The sequence below is a fragment of the Heliconius melpomene genome, chromosome 17, assembly GCF_056956725.1.
Source record: "Heliconius melpomene rosina isolate 202511_hmr_F chromosome 17, ASM5695672v1, whole genome shotgun sequence".
Lineage (NCBI taxonomy): Eukaryota > Metazoa > Arthropoda > Insecta > Lepidoptera > Nymphalidae > Heliconius > Heliconius melpomene.
In genome coordinates, this window is record NC_140405.1 from 11,818,552 (window position 1) to 11,834,328 (window position 15,777).

Consider the following 15,777-nt stretch of genomic DNA (forward strand, 5'->3'; position numbering starts at 1 on the left):
TTAGTATGGTCTAATATAAATATTTATTTTGTGGCAATAATAGTAAAGGAAATGAAGGTTACTGTGTACGTAGTTCCAATTTTTTCTAAAATATTTTTCTTTCATTAGTGTATAAATAATAGTTTTAAAAACGACTATTTTCTTTTATTATGCCCTTTCCCCTCCAGGCAAGGACCTATCTTCAGTCCAAGCACTCCTCAAGCGACATGCGCGCCTCGAGGCGTCCGTGACGAGCAAGGCGGACGCGGCCACGCAGCTGGCGGACACTGCCGAACACCTAGCGAAAGCTGGTCACTTCATGGCGGATGAAATTATGGGCAAGGCTGAAGAGGCTGTTAAACGGTGAGATTTCCTTTAGTTTTTTTTAAATTTTTAGTTCTAGATTTTTTTAGGAGGTGTTTAAAGATGGATTTTGAGCTATTGCCTGGATTTTTAAATATAAGAGTTTTCTTTGATTTTTAGCTTTTAATGTATACATTTTAAGCGTCTATCTAGATGGATTCAAAATAGCGGACAAGGGAGAGATATTGTAATAACAATAATATTTAAAATTTAATTAATTATCCTTTTTTAGTAAATATATTAGATTCCAACTTTAATGTTGCATTGCGTTTTGAGTGTTGAAACTCAACCCTACGCTTATGCCTCGTTATCACAGCGAGGAAATGAAAATATTAAATATTGCATTTCCCCGAGTGGAAATCGTACCCACTATTTATTAATCAAATATTTATTTTCCACAGGTATCGTCAGCTACAAGAACCGATACAGATCCGACGCGACAACTTAGAGGACGCGGCGCTCTTACACCGTTGGGAGAGAGACGCGGACGAGGAATTTAGCTGGTAATGCTATTGATTTATATATATATATATATATATATATATATATATATATAAAATTTAAGGTGACTGACTGGAGAAATGTGTGTATAATAACATTGAAATGATTAACGGGATATAATATAGTCTTTCTCTATAAATTAACTATTCATAGCTTTAACGTAACATTTTTTTAACATCTTATTTAATGATTAAAATTTCTTATCTTGTTTATTTAATAATTCAAAATTCAAATTCAAATTCAAAATATTATTTATTCAAATAAACTATAAAAGCACTTTTGAATCGTCGAATGTACATGTCAACAAAAAGCTACAACCGGTTCGGAAGGCAGTTCTGCTGAGAAGAGCCGGCAAGAAACTCAACAGTTGCTCTTTTCAAAGTCAATGGTATATTTTACTATTACATTAGCTGGCAGCTGTCCTGCCCGACATTCAATAGACATTAATTCCATACATGTTTATCCTCTAAATATTCTTGAACAGTGTAATAAGCTTTACTTGTTAGAATATTTTTTACAGATATTTTAAATTTTGGTAGTGGCAAACTAAGAATACACTGCGGAATTTTATTATATACACGTATACTCAGCCCCATAAAAGATTTATTAACTTTTTGGAGGCGAAAACTAGGAGTAACAATCTTATCTTTATTTCTCGTTTCTATCGTATGACTGTCGCTATTTTTTCTATGACAATGTATATTTTGTCGGACAAAGAGAATATTATAGTATATAAATTGGGAAGCAACTGTAATAATACCTGCATCTTTGAAAACATCTCGCAGAGAATCTCGAGCTCTTAGATTATTAATATATCTCACTTCTCTTTTTTGGAGAATAAATATTGAATTGATATCTGAAGCACTGCCCCATAGCAGCATTCCATAAGATAAAATACTATGAAAGTAGCTAAAGTAGACTAGTCGGGCAGTTTCAACGTCCGTCATTTGTCTTACTTTCTTAATTGCGAACGCGGCAGAGCTGAGTTTATCTGCAAGTGCTTCCAGATGAGCGTTCCACTGGAGTTTGGAATCTATAGTAACACCTAAGAAAATAGCTGATTCCGACACATTAAGAGGATAAAACACTGGAGGAGGAGAATAAAACACTTATATATAAAAAAAAACTAAATACAAACGTTTCCATTATTTCTGTTAGGTTGGCAGAACGTGAGGCGACACTACGATCGGAGGAGCTGGGAGAGTCACTGGCGGAGACACAGGCGTTACTGAAGAAATACCAAGCGTTGGAAGCTGAGATTATTGCTAGGTAAGAATTAATGTATATCCGAGCGTATTATTTGCTTATTATATGTCTTGTCTTTTCTTTTATTATTTAAGATTTTGTTTTAGTACTGAGTTCATTAAATTCCTTGTTCCAGTTTTTACGAAATCTTCATTAGCTATATTTATTATTTAGTTCATATGTTTGTCACCAAATGTATTACAATGCTGTATTTCCAAACTTAAAAAAAATAAATTATTAGGTGCACAACTAATTTCGCGACCCCCCGTCTTTCATCTGTTCAACTATTAATAAATAAATATAAATTTTCCAAACATGTAATTTTATATGTGAGTTTCTTGCCGGCTCTTCTCAGCAGAACTGCCTTCCGAACCGGTGGTAGCTTTTTGTTCATATGTTCATTGGACAATTCAAAAGTGCTTATTATAAGTTTATTTGAATAAAGAATATTTTGAATTTGAATTTATTAATATATTCGTTTGGTATGATTTTTTAAAATTATAACATGGAGCTTAAATATACAAAATAATTTGCGCGATAAGAACTGCATTGATATTTTTGTTTAATAACTGCAACACAGTTTTATACTAATGAAGTTATTACCGATTTAAGTTATTGTTATTACCAAATCTTAATTGAATAAATATTATTATTTAAAAAAAGGAAAACTTTCAATAAAAAAATAATGTATTTTTCTGATTATAGTACCATTACTAACAATTGCTTATGGAAGTAGTAATAACTAAGTAGCATATAAAACCTATTTATGCAACATATTTTGTGTCTTTATTTGCATAGCTTTATCACTTATTTGAGATAATTCAATCTCGAGGTTTTTAGCTTCTTAAAATTCAAATTCAAAATATTCTTTATTCAAATAGGCTATTAGCACTTTTGAGTCGTCGAATGAACATATAAACATGACATCCTGCATGACATTCAATAGACATTACTTCCATACATGTTTATCCTCTAAATATTCCTGAACAGTGTAATAAGTGTCTTACTTGACATCATTTTTTTTACAGAAATGTTAATTTTGGTAGTGGCTAAATTAGAACACACTACGGAATTTTATTATATACACGTATATTATAGACCCATAAAAAATTTATCAATTTTGGAGACGAAAACTTGGCGTAACAATCTTATCTTTTTTCTCGTCCCTATCGTATGTCTATCACATACATATATTTTTACTATGACATTGTATATTTTGTCGGACAAACAGAATATTAAAACATTCTATTCTATATTATATACAAATTATGAAGCAACTAATAATACCTGAATTTTTGAAAACATCTCGCAGAGAATCTCGCGCTCTTAGGTTATAAATATATCTCACGGTTCTTTTTTTGGAAAATACATATTGAATTTATATCTGATCACTGCCCTATAGCAGCATTCCATAAGATAAAATACTATGAAAAAAGCTATAGTAGACTAGTCGGGCAGTTTCAACGTCCGTCATTTGCCTTACTCTTTCTTTTTTCTAGCTTTTTATAACACCGAAAAAAATATTTCTGGTTACTCTTAATTCGTACTTTTAAACAAGTCTTTTAATATAACATTTTTCATCATCCCAACAGAGAAGCAACAATCCAAACAGTATGCTCGCGCGCAGCCACCCTCGCCCGCCGAGGCCACTTCGCAGGAGCGCAACTAGAGGCACGTGCGCGTGCACTGCGAACCGCGCTCAAAGACCTCCTCGAGCGTGCTGCTGCCCGGGTAGCTGGCTTGAAAGAGAGGGCTGATCTGTTGCAGGTAGGCCCCCCTGTGTGTTAAAACTAGGAATTTTGTTGATAACGTGTGATTTTAGCGTGCGTTTATATCTCTCTTTGTTGTAGTAAAGTTTTATTTATTAAATACTGATTGGCATTTTATATTTTAAATTGCAATAGATAAAAATATGTTAGAATTTTTATTTATGTATTTTTTTCAGTTTTGTAAACTACACTTGACTTTCACCGAATGACGAAACCACCCACAAGCCACTAACACTACTTTGTCTAAGTTTCTCCCATCTTCCTAGAAGTAACAATGGAAGAGAGGACGAAGGATAATATCACTAATATTTCCTTTCAACCACCAGATATCATCAGAAATCCGTGAAGCCCAGGACTGGTTAACCTCCCGTACAGCCCTCCTCTCAGGAGCAGAAGCTGCCCGCGACGAGGATTCTGCTTTGGCCCTCACACGACGTTTGGAGGCGCAGCAGCGGGAGTTAGCTAGTTTTAGTACTACTATTGTCAAGTTAGAGAAGAGTGTGCAGGTTGGTTTGACTTTATCTAAAGTACAGTCGATGAGTCGTGGCCGCCATGAAATTGTTTCTAAACTTTTACACAAACAAACAAACATTTTTCACTCGTGCTCAGGAAATAAGCTAAAATCACGACTCCAAAACCTTACTACATATATTACTTGCGTATGTATGGTTTTTTAGTTTTTTTTACATACTCGTACATATGATAAAGTATGCCGATATTTATGTTAAGTCACACGATTCTTCATATTTTGTCCATTTTTTTGTTTTAAGTGGCGGAAACCAACGCCCCGCTCTGTTTAACCAGAGTGTATGGAAGAAATATGTTTTGGTATTTGAATATTTTTTTAAATATTTTGTGATATTCAACAAGTAAAAATTAATGATACGGCGTATTTAAGAAAGGTTAATCAAGTCATATAAGAAGAAGAAGTCATACAATTTTGCTTAAAAAAAGGAAGAAATTTTATACTTTTCGTTTTACCTAGGAGCGAGCCCACGGTGACCAGCAGATTCACCAGCAGTTCGAGGACCTGACAGCCAGCTACGAGGAGACCAAACTGCTGTCAGCCAAACGACAGCAGCGGCTGCAGCAGAGCTTGAAATACTTTAAGTTTGTAGTTTTTTTATTTCTTTTGTTTGGGATATTTGTTGATTGAAATAAACCCCATAGCACATTAAGGCCGCAGTGAAGGGCGTAGTGAAATAAGACAAGGTAATAAATATAACTTTATAACTAATATACCGTACCGACTTTGCTCGATGATAATTGATATGATGATATTATTTTTTTTTAGCTCCACGCTGTATCCCGCATATAGTAGGGTAGGCAGTGGGAACCTTGTGTTAAGACACTCCACACGAGACGTTCCACACTTTCCACAGAACTTTCGAGATATTTCGTGTTGAGTGGCGGAACTTAACGCCGCGCTTTGTCTTATTTGAGCGAGTAAAATAAATTAAAATTATATGATTCTCGGAGTGGGAATCGAACCCACTGTCGCGTTCACTACAATTTTTTGCCAAGTAAATTGCCACCGACATTACCGAATAAATACTTGTTTTGTCGTCTAGCTTTGTCCACTCATGTTCAGAAGTGCAAGAATGGATCAGTGAACAGATGACCATCGCCGCCAGTGAAGAGTATGGCCTGGATGTGGAACACGTTGAGACACTGCAGCAATCCTTCGACTATTTCCTTACTCAGTTAAATGGTAAGTAACGAGTAATGGATAACGGGTTTATGTTAGAAAAAAAAATTTTTTTGCCTTTAGCTCTCAACATTAGGAGCAAAATAAGTGGAAATATCTTTAATTATTCAAATGCACCATTTTGGTATATAATTAGAGTAGACAAATGAAAAATTGAGTGTTACGAGACTCCGTTCGCCTCTCTATTTAATTTTCTTAAATTACGGAAATTAAATCTTCTAATCTTAATAAAAAGTACTATTAAGGATTTTTTTCTGCTAACAGCCAACGAAGGTCGCATAGAAGCAGTATGCGAGGCCGGCATGACGTTGTTAGAAGAGAACACCCCAGAAGGTGAAAGAGTGAAACAGAAGATAGAAGACATCCGAGGACTATGGGACGATCTGAAAGAACTAGCGATTGCTAGACAAGAAGTAAGTGGAATGACGAATATTATAGCCAAATAATACAAAATGTTTACATAAATTGTAGCCTTTTTGCTATTCTGATGTATATGATATGTTACTGAAAGTAGAACAAACGGATGTTTGTTGTATCCTCACAAACTTTCATATTTATAATATTAACAGGATAGGATAGTAGGAAGTAGCATAGCAGGATTTCCATTATTTTATACTACACGTAAAATATATTTGTTGAGTGACGTCTTCTTTTGCCATCTTTTTCCACGTCTTTTTATCATTTTTTAAGATTCTTAGAATATAGAATAAAAATACTGTACTTTTATACATTTCTCCCGTCTGTATATAATTTTATCTAAAACCGTGTATTCGTATTTCACAGCTGGTTTCTTTCGAATTATTAAGACTATATAGCGGAAACGTAGTAAGGGTAATAATTAGCGGAATAAATGAAACTGAAATTATATTATTTAGTATTTTTTTTTCTTTATTTATTTTTTTAGTACCATTTAACAATACATACAAAAAGTTAAACTGTGTCCTGCAAAACTCTTTGTGAGTTTGACTGCAGGATCTCGAATTGTAGTTACCTAATGTTTATTTGGTTTTACTGACGAATCAAAATTCATATTAAACTTTAATTAAACAAACTTCCCAGCTTTTCATATATTTTGAAATTTTTCATTTTGGGCGGCAAAACTTCAAAATTCAAATTCTTCGTCCTAAGACTAAAGACAGAACAGTACCTCCAAAAATGATACCCAAAACCTCTTTTTTAGCTTCACACTGTATGCTGCGATAGTAGGGTAAGCAGAGGGCACAACTTAGTGTCAAGACGCTCCGTTCCCCACTTTTTGAGACATTGCTTGTTGGACAGCAACTCAACGCCGCGTTTTGACTTGTTAACACATAACCTTCCCATCCAATCCCAGGCATTAGCCGGAGCCCGTCAAGTCCACGAGTTCGATCGTTCCGCAGAAGAGACGCTCGCGTGGGTGGCGGAAAAAGAGGCGGCGCTCCAACTCCTCAGAGCCCTCCACCAGCTCCGGGCCCTAAGAGCTGATCTCCAGGCCATCAGGGAACAGCACCAGCATCTGACACAAGAGGCTGAGAGGTAGATTAGTTATTTTCTTTATAAATTTAGTGGGAAGGGAATTTTTATCCAGTTTTAAATTATCTATTGTTAAAATATTTTAATTTACTTTTGAGTTTTAGTCTTAGTCTTCGTTAGCAATCTAAAAGAGGTTGCCGAACTAAAAAATATTAAGTCACAACTGCGTAATTCTTTACTATAACGTATCCTAAACTACGTCCACATTTTTAACAACAAAATAAAATATAAAATAATATTTAACATTTGACCCCACAAAGTCCCACAATTCTCTAATAATATAAAAATTTATTTATAATAATAAATAATCATTTTTCTTTAGTCATACTATTTCATTTCATTTTCTTCATTTTAAAGTTTCTATTACCCTCATTTTGTGTTTTAAATGTTGCTAGACTATAAATATTCATAAAATTACTCAAAACACAAGAAATTAACGTTGATGTGTTTTCCTACAATACGTTTTACATAATTATGCTAGTATAATCTAAGAATGTGTTAAATGTAAATCGATATGTAGTATATTAGGAGTATAAATAACTATAGAACTATTAAATATGCTATGACAGGCTAGGCGAAGCCTTCCCAGACGCGCGGGAGCATGTCTTAGCCAAATTGGAAGAGGTAGCGGAAGCACTAGCCGCATTAGAAGAGCGCGCAGCCCATTCTGAACACCAGCTGGAGTTGGCCGATCATTTGCAGGCTTACTTTGATACTTATCAGGAACTTATGTGAGTATTATAAAAAATGGTATATACATATGTATCTTTTCAAAATTGTTAATAAATGTGCAGATTTATTGTTATTTGCAAATTTTGAGAGATTGACAGAGGGGAACCAATGCTAACACTCAAATTATCTGACTAAAACAGAGAAAGCTAGATGCACATTTTGAAATGGCAGTGGAATCTATTATAATTAATCTTTTCAATTATAACCATGATTGAGTCGAAAATGTTGTTACTTATTTATATCCTACATGAATAATCTCGAATTTTCCTTAATTTTAGGACAATTTCATACAGAATCTTTAATTTTCAGGGCATGGACAAATGAAACGCTAGCTCGCGTAACCTCAGCAGAGTTAAGCGCCGATGTGGCGGGAGCTGAACGCTTATTAGCACGACATAGAGATATTGCGGCCGAAGTCGACGCAAAGGATGATGCGTTCCGCACTTTTTACGCTGACGGTTAGTAATTGCACTGAAAATAGTTGTAAATTAACTCTTTTCATTTTTTTATATTGACGGTACTATATGGATCTTATATTAGATGATTAAACCAACAATAATTTATTAAAGTTAATTACATTTTTCTTATTTTTGAATTTTACCTAAAAACTCAAATTTATACAACATGTTAACATATTTTCAATATTTATATGATCAAAGCATATTGTACCTATTTAATTTTAATGAATATTTTTGTAATCTTCAAAAAATCATTTTATTCAATTAAATATATTAATATTTTTTTTTGGTTGACCAAGCTTGCTAATCTTTACATAAGCAATTTATCATTTACATTCCAGTGCTACCAAATAATAAAAAACAAACTTCTAACTTTTTTTTTTAAACAAACCAATTTTAAAAAGATCACCGTTAAATCCTCCCCCTAGGAGAAAAGCTAGTCAGCGAAGGCCACTTCATGTCTACCGAAGTGGCGACCCGTGTCTCCTCTCTCCGGTCAAGAAGGAACGCCCTGGACGCGGCGTGGACGGCCCGCGCCAGGATATATGAACAGCATTTGGACGCTCTACTGTTCCTGAGGGATGCTGATGCCCTGGACCAGTGGATTGCTGCCAGGTAGGAAGTTTGTTTGTTTGATAGCGTTAATCTTATGAACTATTAATACATCTCGTGTCTATCAAGGAAGGCTGTAGGCTATATTATATCATCATAATGTTAATTATAGTAATGTGTAATGTATAGATAACATAATCGCAAGTACAAGCTAGTTTTTATGTGAGAACTCTTAGAAAGTATTTTTTTTGGACAAGGCTGTTTTTTTGTAACATGACCCATATTTGAGAAAAAAGCTTCAGCTTCAAGCCGTAGAGAACGAATTTTATGTTACCAAGCTACGAAAATTATTTTATTCATTATTAAAATTTTTCATTTTAAAATTTTACTTATAAATCAAATCTAAGACCCAATAAAAACCCCGTTTCCTACCTTATCTCTTCACTAATTCCTCAGGGTACCTCTGGTCCGTGACGGCAAGTATGGAGAGACCCTCGCCCAAACCGAAGAACTAATCAACCGACACAGAGACTTAGAAGAGACCATTGACGCCCAACGAGACAAGTTCTTAGCTCTAAAGAGGATCACGCTAGTGAGTATCAACTACAGGGGTTTTAGGAGTTCGGGGTTGATGTTTGGTTATATGTAATAAAAAAAATAAAAAGTCAGTTTCACGCAGTATTCCGCACACAGCAGTGTAGGCAGAGGGAACCTAGCGCCAAACTGCCAAATTCTGGAGGTATTGCGTGTTGAGTGGCGAAAAACAACGCCGCGGTTTGCCTCGACACCAGAGCGAAGAAATTATTTTTTTTGTATTTTTTTTTAAATAAATAATACGTGTTATAGTAAGCTCTTTTACCTATTAGACAATTCATAAATATCTAATCATGAATTTCTTAATTTTTATAAATTAAAACTAGATCAAAAATTAATTAGACAGGACAAAACCATAGACAGGGGACCGGAGACAATCCTTTCATAAATTTATTGCTTTCATAAAAAAATATAAATATTTCCACATTTTTAAATACTCTAACCCTATATAACCTACTTAAGATAATTTCAAAAAATAATGACTATACTATCACTTACCTTTAGATTGAAAAAGCCTTCAAAGATCAACAGAACGAGGAGCAAGAAGAGCGCAAGAGACAAGCGCAGAAACAAGAGGCCGACCGTCTTCAGCAGGTGAAGAGGCGTGAGATGGAGAGGATCACCGAGGAGAGGCGGCGGGAGACTGAGTTCCAGGAGAACCGAGGAGTTGGAGTACTGGAAATGCAGGAGCAAAGGCCGGCTATGGTAAGTCTTGAATCAGATTATAAATCTAGCACGGAGGTATTCCGTTCGTCATTATTTTCTTTGATCTTGGTGATCATGTTGATTGGCAGAAACTAACTGATTGCTTAAATCGAAGTCCCGACTTTCGTTTATAAAAAGGTTCAAAATTACAGGACGATCTTTTTTTGCATTAAAATGTTCTTTTTTTTTATTTGTCGTATTTAACTTTATTTAAATAAATCTTCTTTAATAAGATGGAGAGCAAAATACTAAGTCATTACTATTAAATGCTGATAGCGCGTCAAGCTAAAAAAAATACTGCTAATTTATCTATCTAATTAGATCGAAGTTTTCTTTGAAATTTATTAATGTATTTTGAATAAAACGTTTTGGTTGAATTCGACTTCAATTTAACTGAAACTAAACAAAAGTATGTAGTAGCTATCGGAATATAAAAAATATCAGTTTGATTTCAGAGAAAATCTAGAATCAAGGTTATACCGTTTTTTCACTTTTCACCTAACTTCAAAACACCACGTATTACGTAGGGTTCTAAACTTACTTCCAGGTGGAACGTCAGCACAGCGTGGCCTCCTCAGAGGAGATCATAACCCCGGCGCCGCAGTTCGAGCGTCTCCCGAAATCGGACACCAACGTGAAGAGAGCGGAGAGTATGAGTGTGAGTTGAGTCACAGATATGAAAAATGTTAAGTAATATATTACTTAATATAGAAACAAAGACATTTTTTTCCTTTTAAATCTTTTTAGCATGTTATACATTTTGGAAGAATTATATATAAGGATATTAAGTCAAAGTAACAATAAAAACTATAAGACAACGAACTATAAATAAAAAACATGGTTTTTTGTAGGTCGTAAAAACACCAAAACGTACACCGTCGTTCACGACCCGACGTCGAACCCAGAGCTTCCGCAGACACCGACGACCAGACGACCTGCCACCTGTTGAGATAGAAGGTATTTAATTGTTTCTTACGATTACACAATCGTAGTCAAGAAAATGTTTTTTTTTTCTAAATGTAAGACCTACAGGTATGACTAACTCGTATAATTAAATTAAAAATCATATCAAGTATAATTAAAATAAATAATCGTATAGTTGAATTCTCCACCTACTTTTTTTATCAAAATTGTCTTTGAAGTACAATACTTAATTTTTTCAAAATATATTGTTGGACACCGAATTATATATACGGCCGGTCTCAATAACTATCTTATCTGTTAGATCGATTGTATGTCTGTATATGTATCATTTAACAGATTGTTACAAGTGCATAAGTTGTTGAAAAGGGCCGTAATGGACATGAGCGTTCGTATAATCAATCTTTCTGAAAAAAGACATTCATACATATTTATCTAGAAGGGAGTAAAAAGTATATTTACTCAGCTAATCAAGTATACAAAACATATATTTGTATGTACCAAATGACACTAGAAATAAAGTAACATCTTCGGCTATTGAAATATACGACCAACGCGTCGCGTCGACGTCGTTCACTTAATCTAAGTTCTGTACCAACATGTTTTCATTTATCACCAGGTCACCTAGAACGTAAACAAGAAGCTGGTTGCGGTGGCAAACGCGCCACAGTGAGGTCGTGGCGCGCCTACTACGCAGTGCTCTGTGGACAGCTGCTATGTTTCTTCAGAGATGAAATAGATTTTGCCAATGCTAAGGCCGCTGCACCACCTGTTGCTATACTTAATGTGAGTTTTTAATAATTTTAAAGATATATCTGATTTATCGCAAAAAATCTTATTTGGGAAACGGTATATCTTCACACTAGGTTCCCTTTGCCTACCTTGGTATATGCGGGATGCAGCGTGAACCTGTTGTTTTTTTAATAGTATTAAAAAAAAATAAAAAAATAATATTAGCATTACAATTGAAATAACGATTATATTTTAATCACCAGGCTCGCTGCGACCCGGCCAGTGACTACACGAAGCGCTCTAACGTATTCCGTCTCTCTTGCGCTGACGGTGCTGAATACCTGTTCGCGGTGTCCTCCAAGGAGCTGATGCGGGAGTGGGTCGCCAAGCTCGGCTTCCACGCACAGCTCCCCCCTCAGCTGCAGCTAACGCCCTACCGCGCGCCCGGGGACTCCCCCAACGCGGACGTCAAGAGGAGGTTGCAGCAGTGAGTATTGTTGCTGTTGATATTTTTGGCAGACCCGCATTCGCCATGGGAGTTGCAGGTAGCAGGGCGAAAAAGGCAGGCGACGAAGAACACAAATCTGTATTGTAAAATAACTAGAAATAAATAAAAAAAAAATTATAGATAGTTTCGTTTAGTCGAATTATTTTTTTTTAAATTGTGATATTTGTTGGTCATTGTTTTTTTTATTGATTCGATTGTTATTATGACATTTCACAGTTGCTGACAACCTTTTTTGGGGGTGTGTTTTTTATTATTAGACTATATTGTTCTAATAAAGTCAGTTGCTGTCAATATTTTTTGTGTTGAATCAACAGTTAAGAAGTTGATTTCAACAGTTAAGATTTTTTTTTAAATTTATTATCTGATTTAATACGAATCGTACTATGACGGATCAAATGACCCATTTTAAACTTTTAGTGTTAATTTCTTGAAAATATAAATAAAACATCGCCATTTGCTTTTACGACTTTTATTAGAAAACACAGCGAATGTGTTTTTAAAGATTTACTTTTCTCTTGTAATTAATTGCTTTAATTACTGTAGCAAGTCATTTGACCCGTTCAAAGATTCTGTATGTTGATTTTTAATGAAACCATCATTGTAATGGTTATTTTTGTTACAGCATGATATATTTTGCATATACATTGTAAAATTTTAGTTATTGGCTGGCGGATAAATGGCCAATTTCATTCTACTCCTAGCGTATGTGTATGTAGCGTAAGCGTAAGTATTCCAATAATAATTTCTTTTTCAACCTTCCCAGAAACGCTTCATCATCATCATCAGCAGCGTCATCTCCAGAACCTCAGCGTCGGACTCGTACCCAAGCGGAAATACTACAGGAGCATCGTGACAGCCAACGAGCTTCCTATACAATTGAACAATCCTCTGTTCAAAACGAGAGAAATATAGGTGAGTGTGAAAGAAAGGAAGCGTTTGACTGTAAACGTGATGGTTGTGGATTAGATTAGATAGATAAAGTGCGACGTTGAGTCTTAACAGTAAGTTGCAGAGTAATACATTTGTATATTTAAGGTTTATTTATTTTTACTTGAAAATTATGTGATATTTAAAAAACATGCGATGCTTAGTATGATATATAATAAAAATTACATTCTGCTTTTATGCTTCCAAAATAATAATTAATAAAAACATATTTTGGGTCCAATTTACTTTTTAAGGTCTTATTCTCACCCGGTGGATTTTTTTTTATCGTTATGGCAACAGGACAAAGCGCGGCGTTAAGTTCCGCTAACCAACACTCTATGTCTAGGTAATTGTGGGTAACCTCTGCCTTGCCTGTCATATGAGATATATATCTCTAGAATTAATTTTGATTTTGAAACTTTATTTCACTATAGAATCGTCAGTGCTACCATCTTTACCTCCGCGACAACCACCACCAGTATTAGAAGACGCTGCTGAAGTTGTGCTCAGGTGACATTTGTTAATTTTCTTAAATTTTCATTTAACATTTAATACTTCCATTTCCTCGCTCTGTTAACTAGGCGAAGTGCGGCACAGAATTCTGACACTCAACACGCAATGGTTCAGAATTCGGAATAAAGTGGGAACAGAAATGTCTTAGTGGAAACGGGATTGTCTAACACTAAATTCTCAGCTTCCATCTGCGTATCCTTGCGGGAAGTGAAGCGTGTGCGATGTGTAAAAAAATACTATACATTCATGTAGTAATATTTATTTAAAAGGTGAGGGTGAAGGCTGTGAAAGAATAGAAATAGTTCCTCTTTTTACGACTGTTGTTTGTTTTGTTTTGTCCCTTGGTAATCAGAATATTTCTTTAAAAAACTTTCTAAAATTCAATGTCTAGTGTGACTTTTCTTTGGACTATTTTTATTGAATGACCTATTTTTTATCTAACTTTACTATTTCCCCACTTTCCACCAGAAGGTCAGAGCAGGCGCACACATGGGGACGATCGCGATTCTCCAACGGAAGAGACATCAATGCTGACTTCATACGGTCACAGAAAGACGGTAAGTCTTAAATTAGTTTTGACTGACATGCCCGGCTTAACTGAGACTGACAAACGTTTTAATCAGGAGCATAGATTAAAAAAATATCTAAATTTCCTTTTGGCTGACATGACTGACACTATTGATTAAGGAAGAAACACGCAGATTGAATCAAAAATATTATCTGAATTCAAATGACTGAGGATGAGCTAATATTTATAGATGATGTAGAAATATTTTCACATATTATGCATCTGGGTTTTCATGATTTTTTTATTGACTTAGTATTATACTAGGAAAGGTAAAAGTAAAATTTAACATTTATGGTGATTTTGTAAATGACTTTTATTCAATTATGCCGCTTCTTGTATTGTCATTCCAGAAATATTGTGACGTTCTTGTTTTTTGTCTAAAGCAATTTTTTGACAGATAAAAACATTTGCCTAACCTAAATTTAAATCCTAAGCAGCTGACGGGGTTCCCCCACTCCCCCTCTCAGGCCCCCCAGACCGTCCTCCTGCTCTCCCAGAACGAGGACCGAACATTCCAGAAAGAAATTCGAACTTTGCCGATAGGAACTCGAACATTCCAGAGAGGAACTCGAACATTCACGAACGTAACGATCGAACTAATAATAATGATCGAAGTTCCTCCGAAAGAAGTGAGAAGTCGGTGACATCGCTAGTTAATAGCTATCAACAGAGAATGTCGAAGAGTTACCATGAGAAGGTGGATCCAAGGAGTTCCGGGGGATGGTCTGGGTCAGTTCCCGGGGGGAATGACAGTAAGAATAATAACTGGCAGGCAGAGACCAGCCACTTCTATTCGGCCAGCGAGCTCGGTTAGTCTTTTTAAGTAGATAAAGTTCTTGTCTCTTTTTTTATTTTACTTTCTTTTGTAGTTAAAGGTTTTGTATTATTCGGTTTATATTTTGATTATTATTGGAATAATTGTGAGTGTCAGCGTGATACGAGATAAAAATGATTAATGGTTTGAACAAAATATTTTAGAATTTATTTGAACATGTGTATAAAAAAAAATATATTAATTAAATTTGAATAACAATAATTTGAATTACACTACTTTACTCTGACACCGTCAATTTAAATATATGATGAGGCTATGGTTGAATAATTTTTAAACTAGACATTTTAAAGTTTTTACGCAGTTAGGTTTTTACGCAGCCTTAGTTGTTTTTAATGAGGTTTCGTAGTAGACTGTAAAAGCGACAGTTTTTGGTTCGATTCCCACTCGGGGAAAATAATTATTCCATTCTGGTAATGAGTGTATAACACTAAGTTACCTCGGCGTAACTAATAAAATATCTATAAACTAATAATAGGTATCGAGAGTTATTGAAAAAAATAAGAAAGTTTGTTTCAAAATTATTCAGGCCTCAATAAATAGTTTTTAGATATACATTTATATATTACTGTAGTTTGTGGGTTTGGTTTAATTACTTTAGCTGAAAATAACACAGCTTTAGCTTAGCACCGACTATCTTTTTTTCTATTTATATGTT

At 34.8% G+C, this 15,777-nt stretch overlaps 1 protein-coding gene across 8 annotated transcripts in view; it reads left to right on the forward strand.

Moving 5' to 3' along the window:
• Positions 1-15,777, forward strand: part of kst (spectrin beta chain, non-erythrocytic 5 kst) — a 77,109-nt gene that overhangs the window by 57,832 nt on the left and 3,500 nt on the right. For 3 of the 8 annotated variants that reach the window (XM_085200798.1, XM_085200792.1, XM_085200797.1), the window contains exons 60-81: positions 168-342; positions 744-845; positions 2,002-2,112; positions 3,681-3,855; positions 4,184-4,363; positions 4,843-4,967; positions 5,429-5,568; positions 5,830-5,978; positions 6,899-7,080; positions 7,647-7,808; positions 8,119-8,267; positions 8,696-8,882; positions 9,276-9,411; positions 9,918-10,118; positions 10,666-10,776; positions 10,970-11,075; positions 11,659-11,825; positions 12,035-12,258; positions 13,043-13,191; positions 13,641-13,716; positions 14,188-14,276; positions 14,722-15,096. In XM_085200798.1, coding sequence (XP_085056924.1) covers positions 168-342; positions 744-845; positions 2,002-2,112; positions 3,681-3,855; positions 4,184-4,363; positions 4,843-4,967; positions 5,429-5,568; positions 5,830-5,978; positions 6,899-7,080; positions 7,647-7,808; positions 8,119-8,267; positions 8,696-8,882; positions 9,276-9,411; positions 9,918-10,118; positions 10,666-10,776; positions 10,970-11,075; positions 11,659-11,825; positions 12,035-12,258; positions 13,043-13,191; positions 13,641-13,716; positions 14,188-14,276; positions 14,722-15,096 — 3,471 coding nt within the window. The remainder of the gene's footprint in view (positions 1-167; positions 343-743; positions 846-2,001; positions 2,113-3,680; positions 3,856-4,183; positions 4,364-4,842; positions 4,968-5,428; positions 5,569-5,829; positions 5,979-6,898; positions 7,081-7,646; positions 7,809-8,118; positions 8,268-8,695; positions 8,883-9,275; positions 9,412-9,917; positions 10,119-10,665; positions 10,777-10,969; positions 11,076-11,658; positions 11,826-12,034; positions 12,259-13,042; positions 13,192-13,640; positions 13,717-14,187; positions 14,277-14,721; positions 15,097-15,777) is intronic. The other 5 variants (XM_085200795.1, XM_085200794.1, XM_085200796.1 and 2 more) reach the window with 5 other exon arrangements.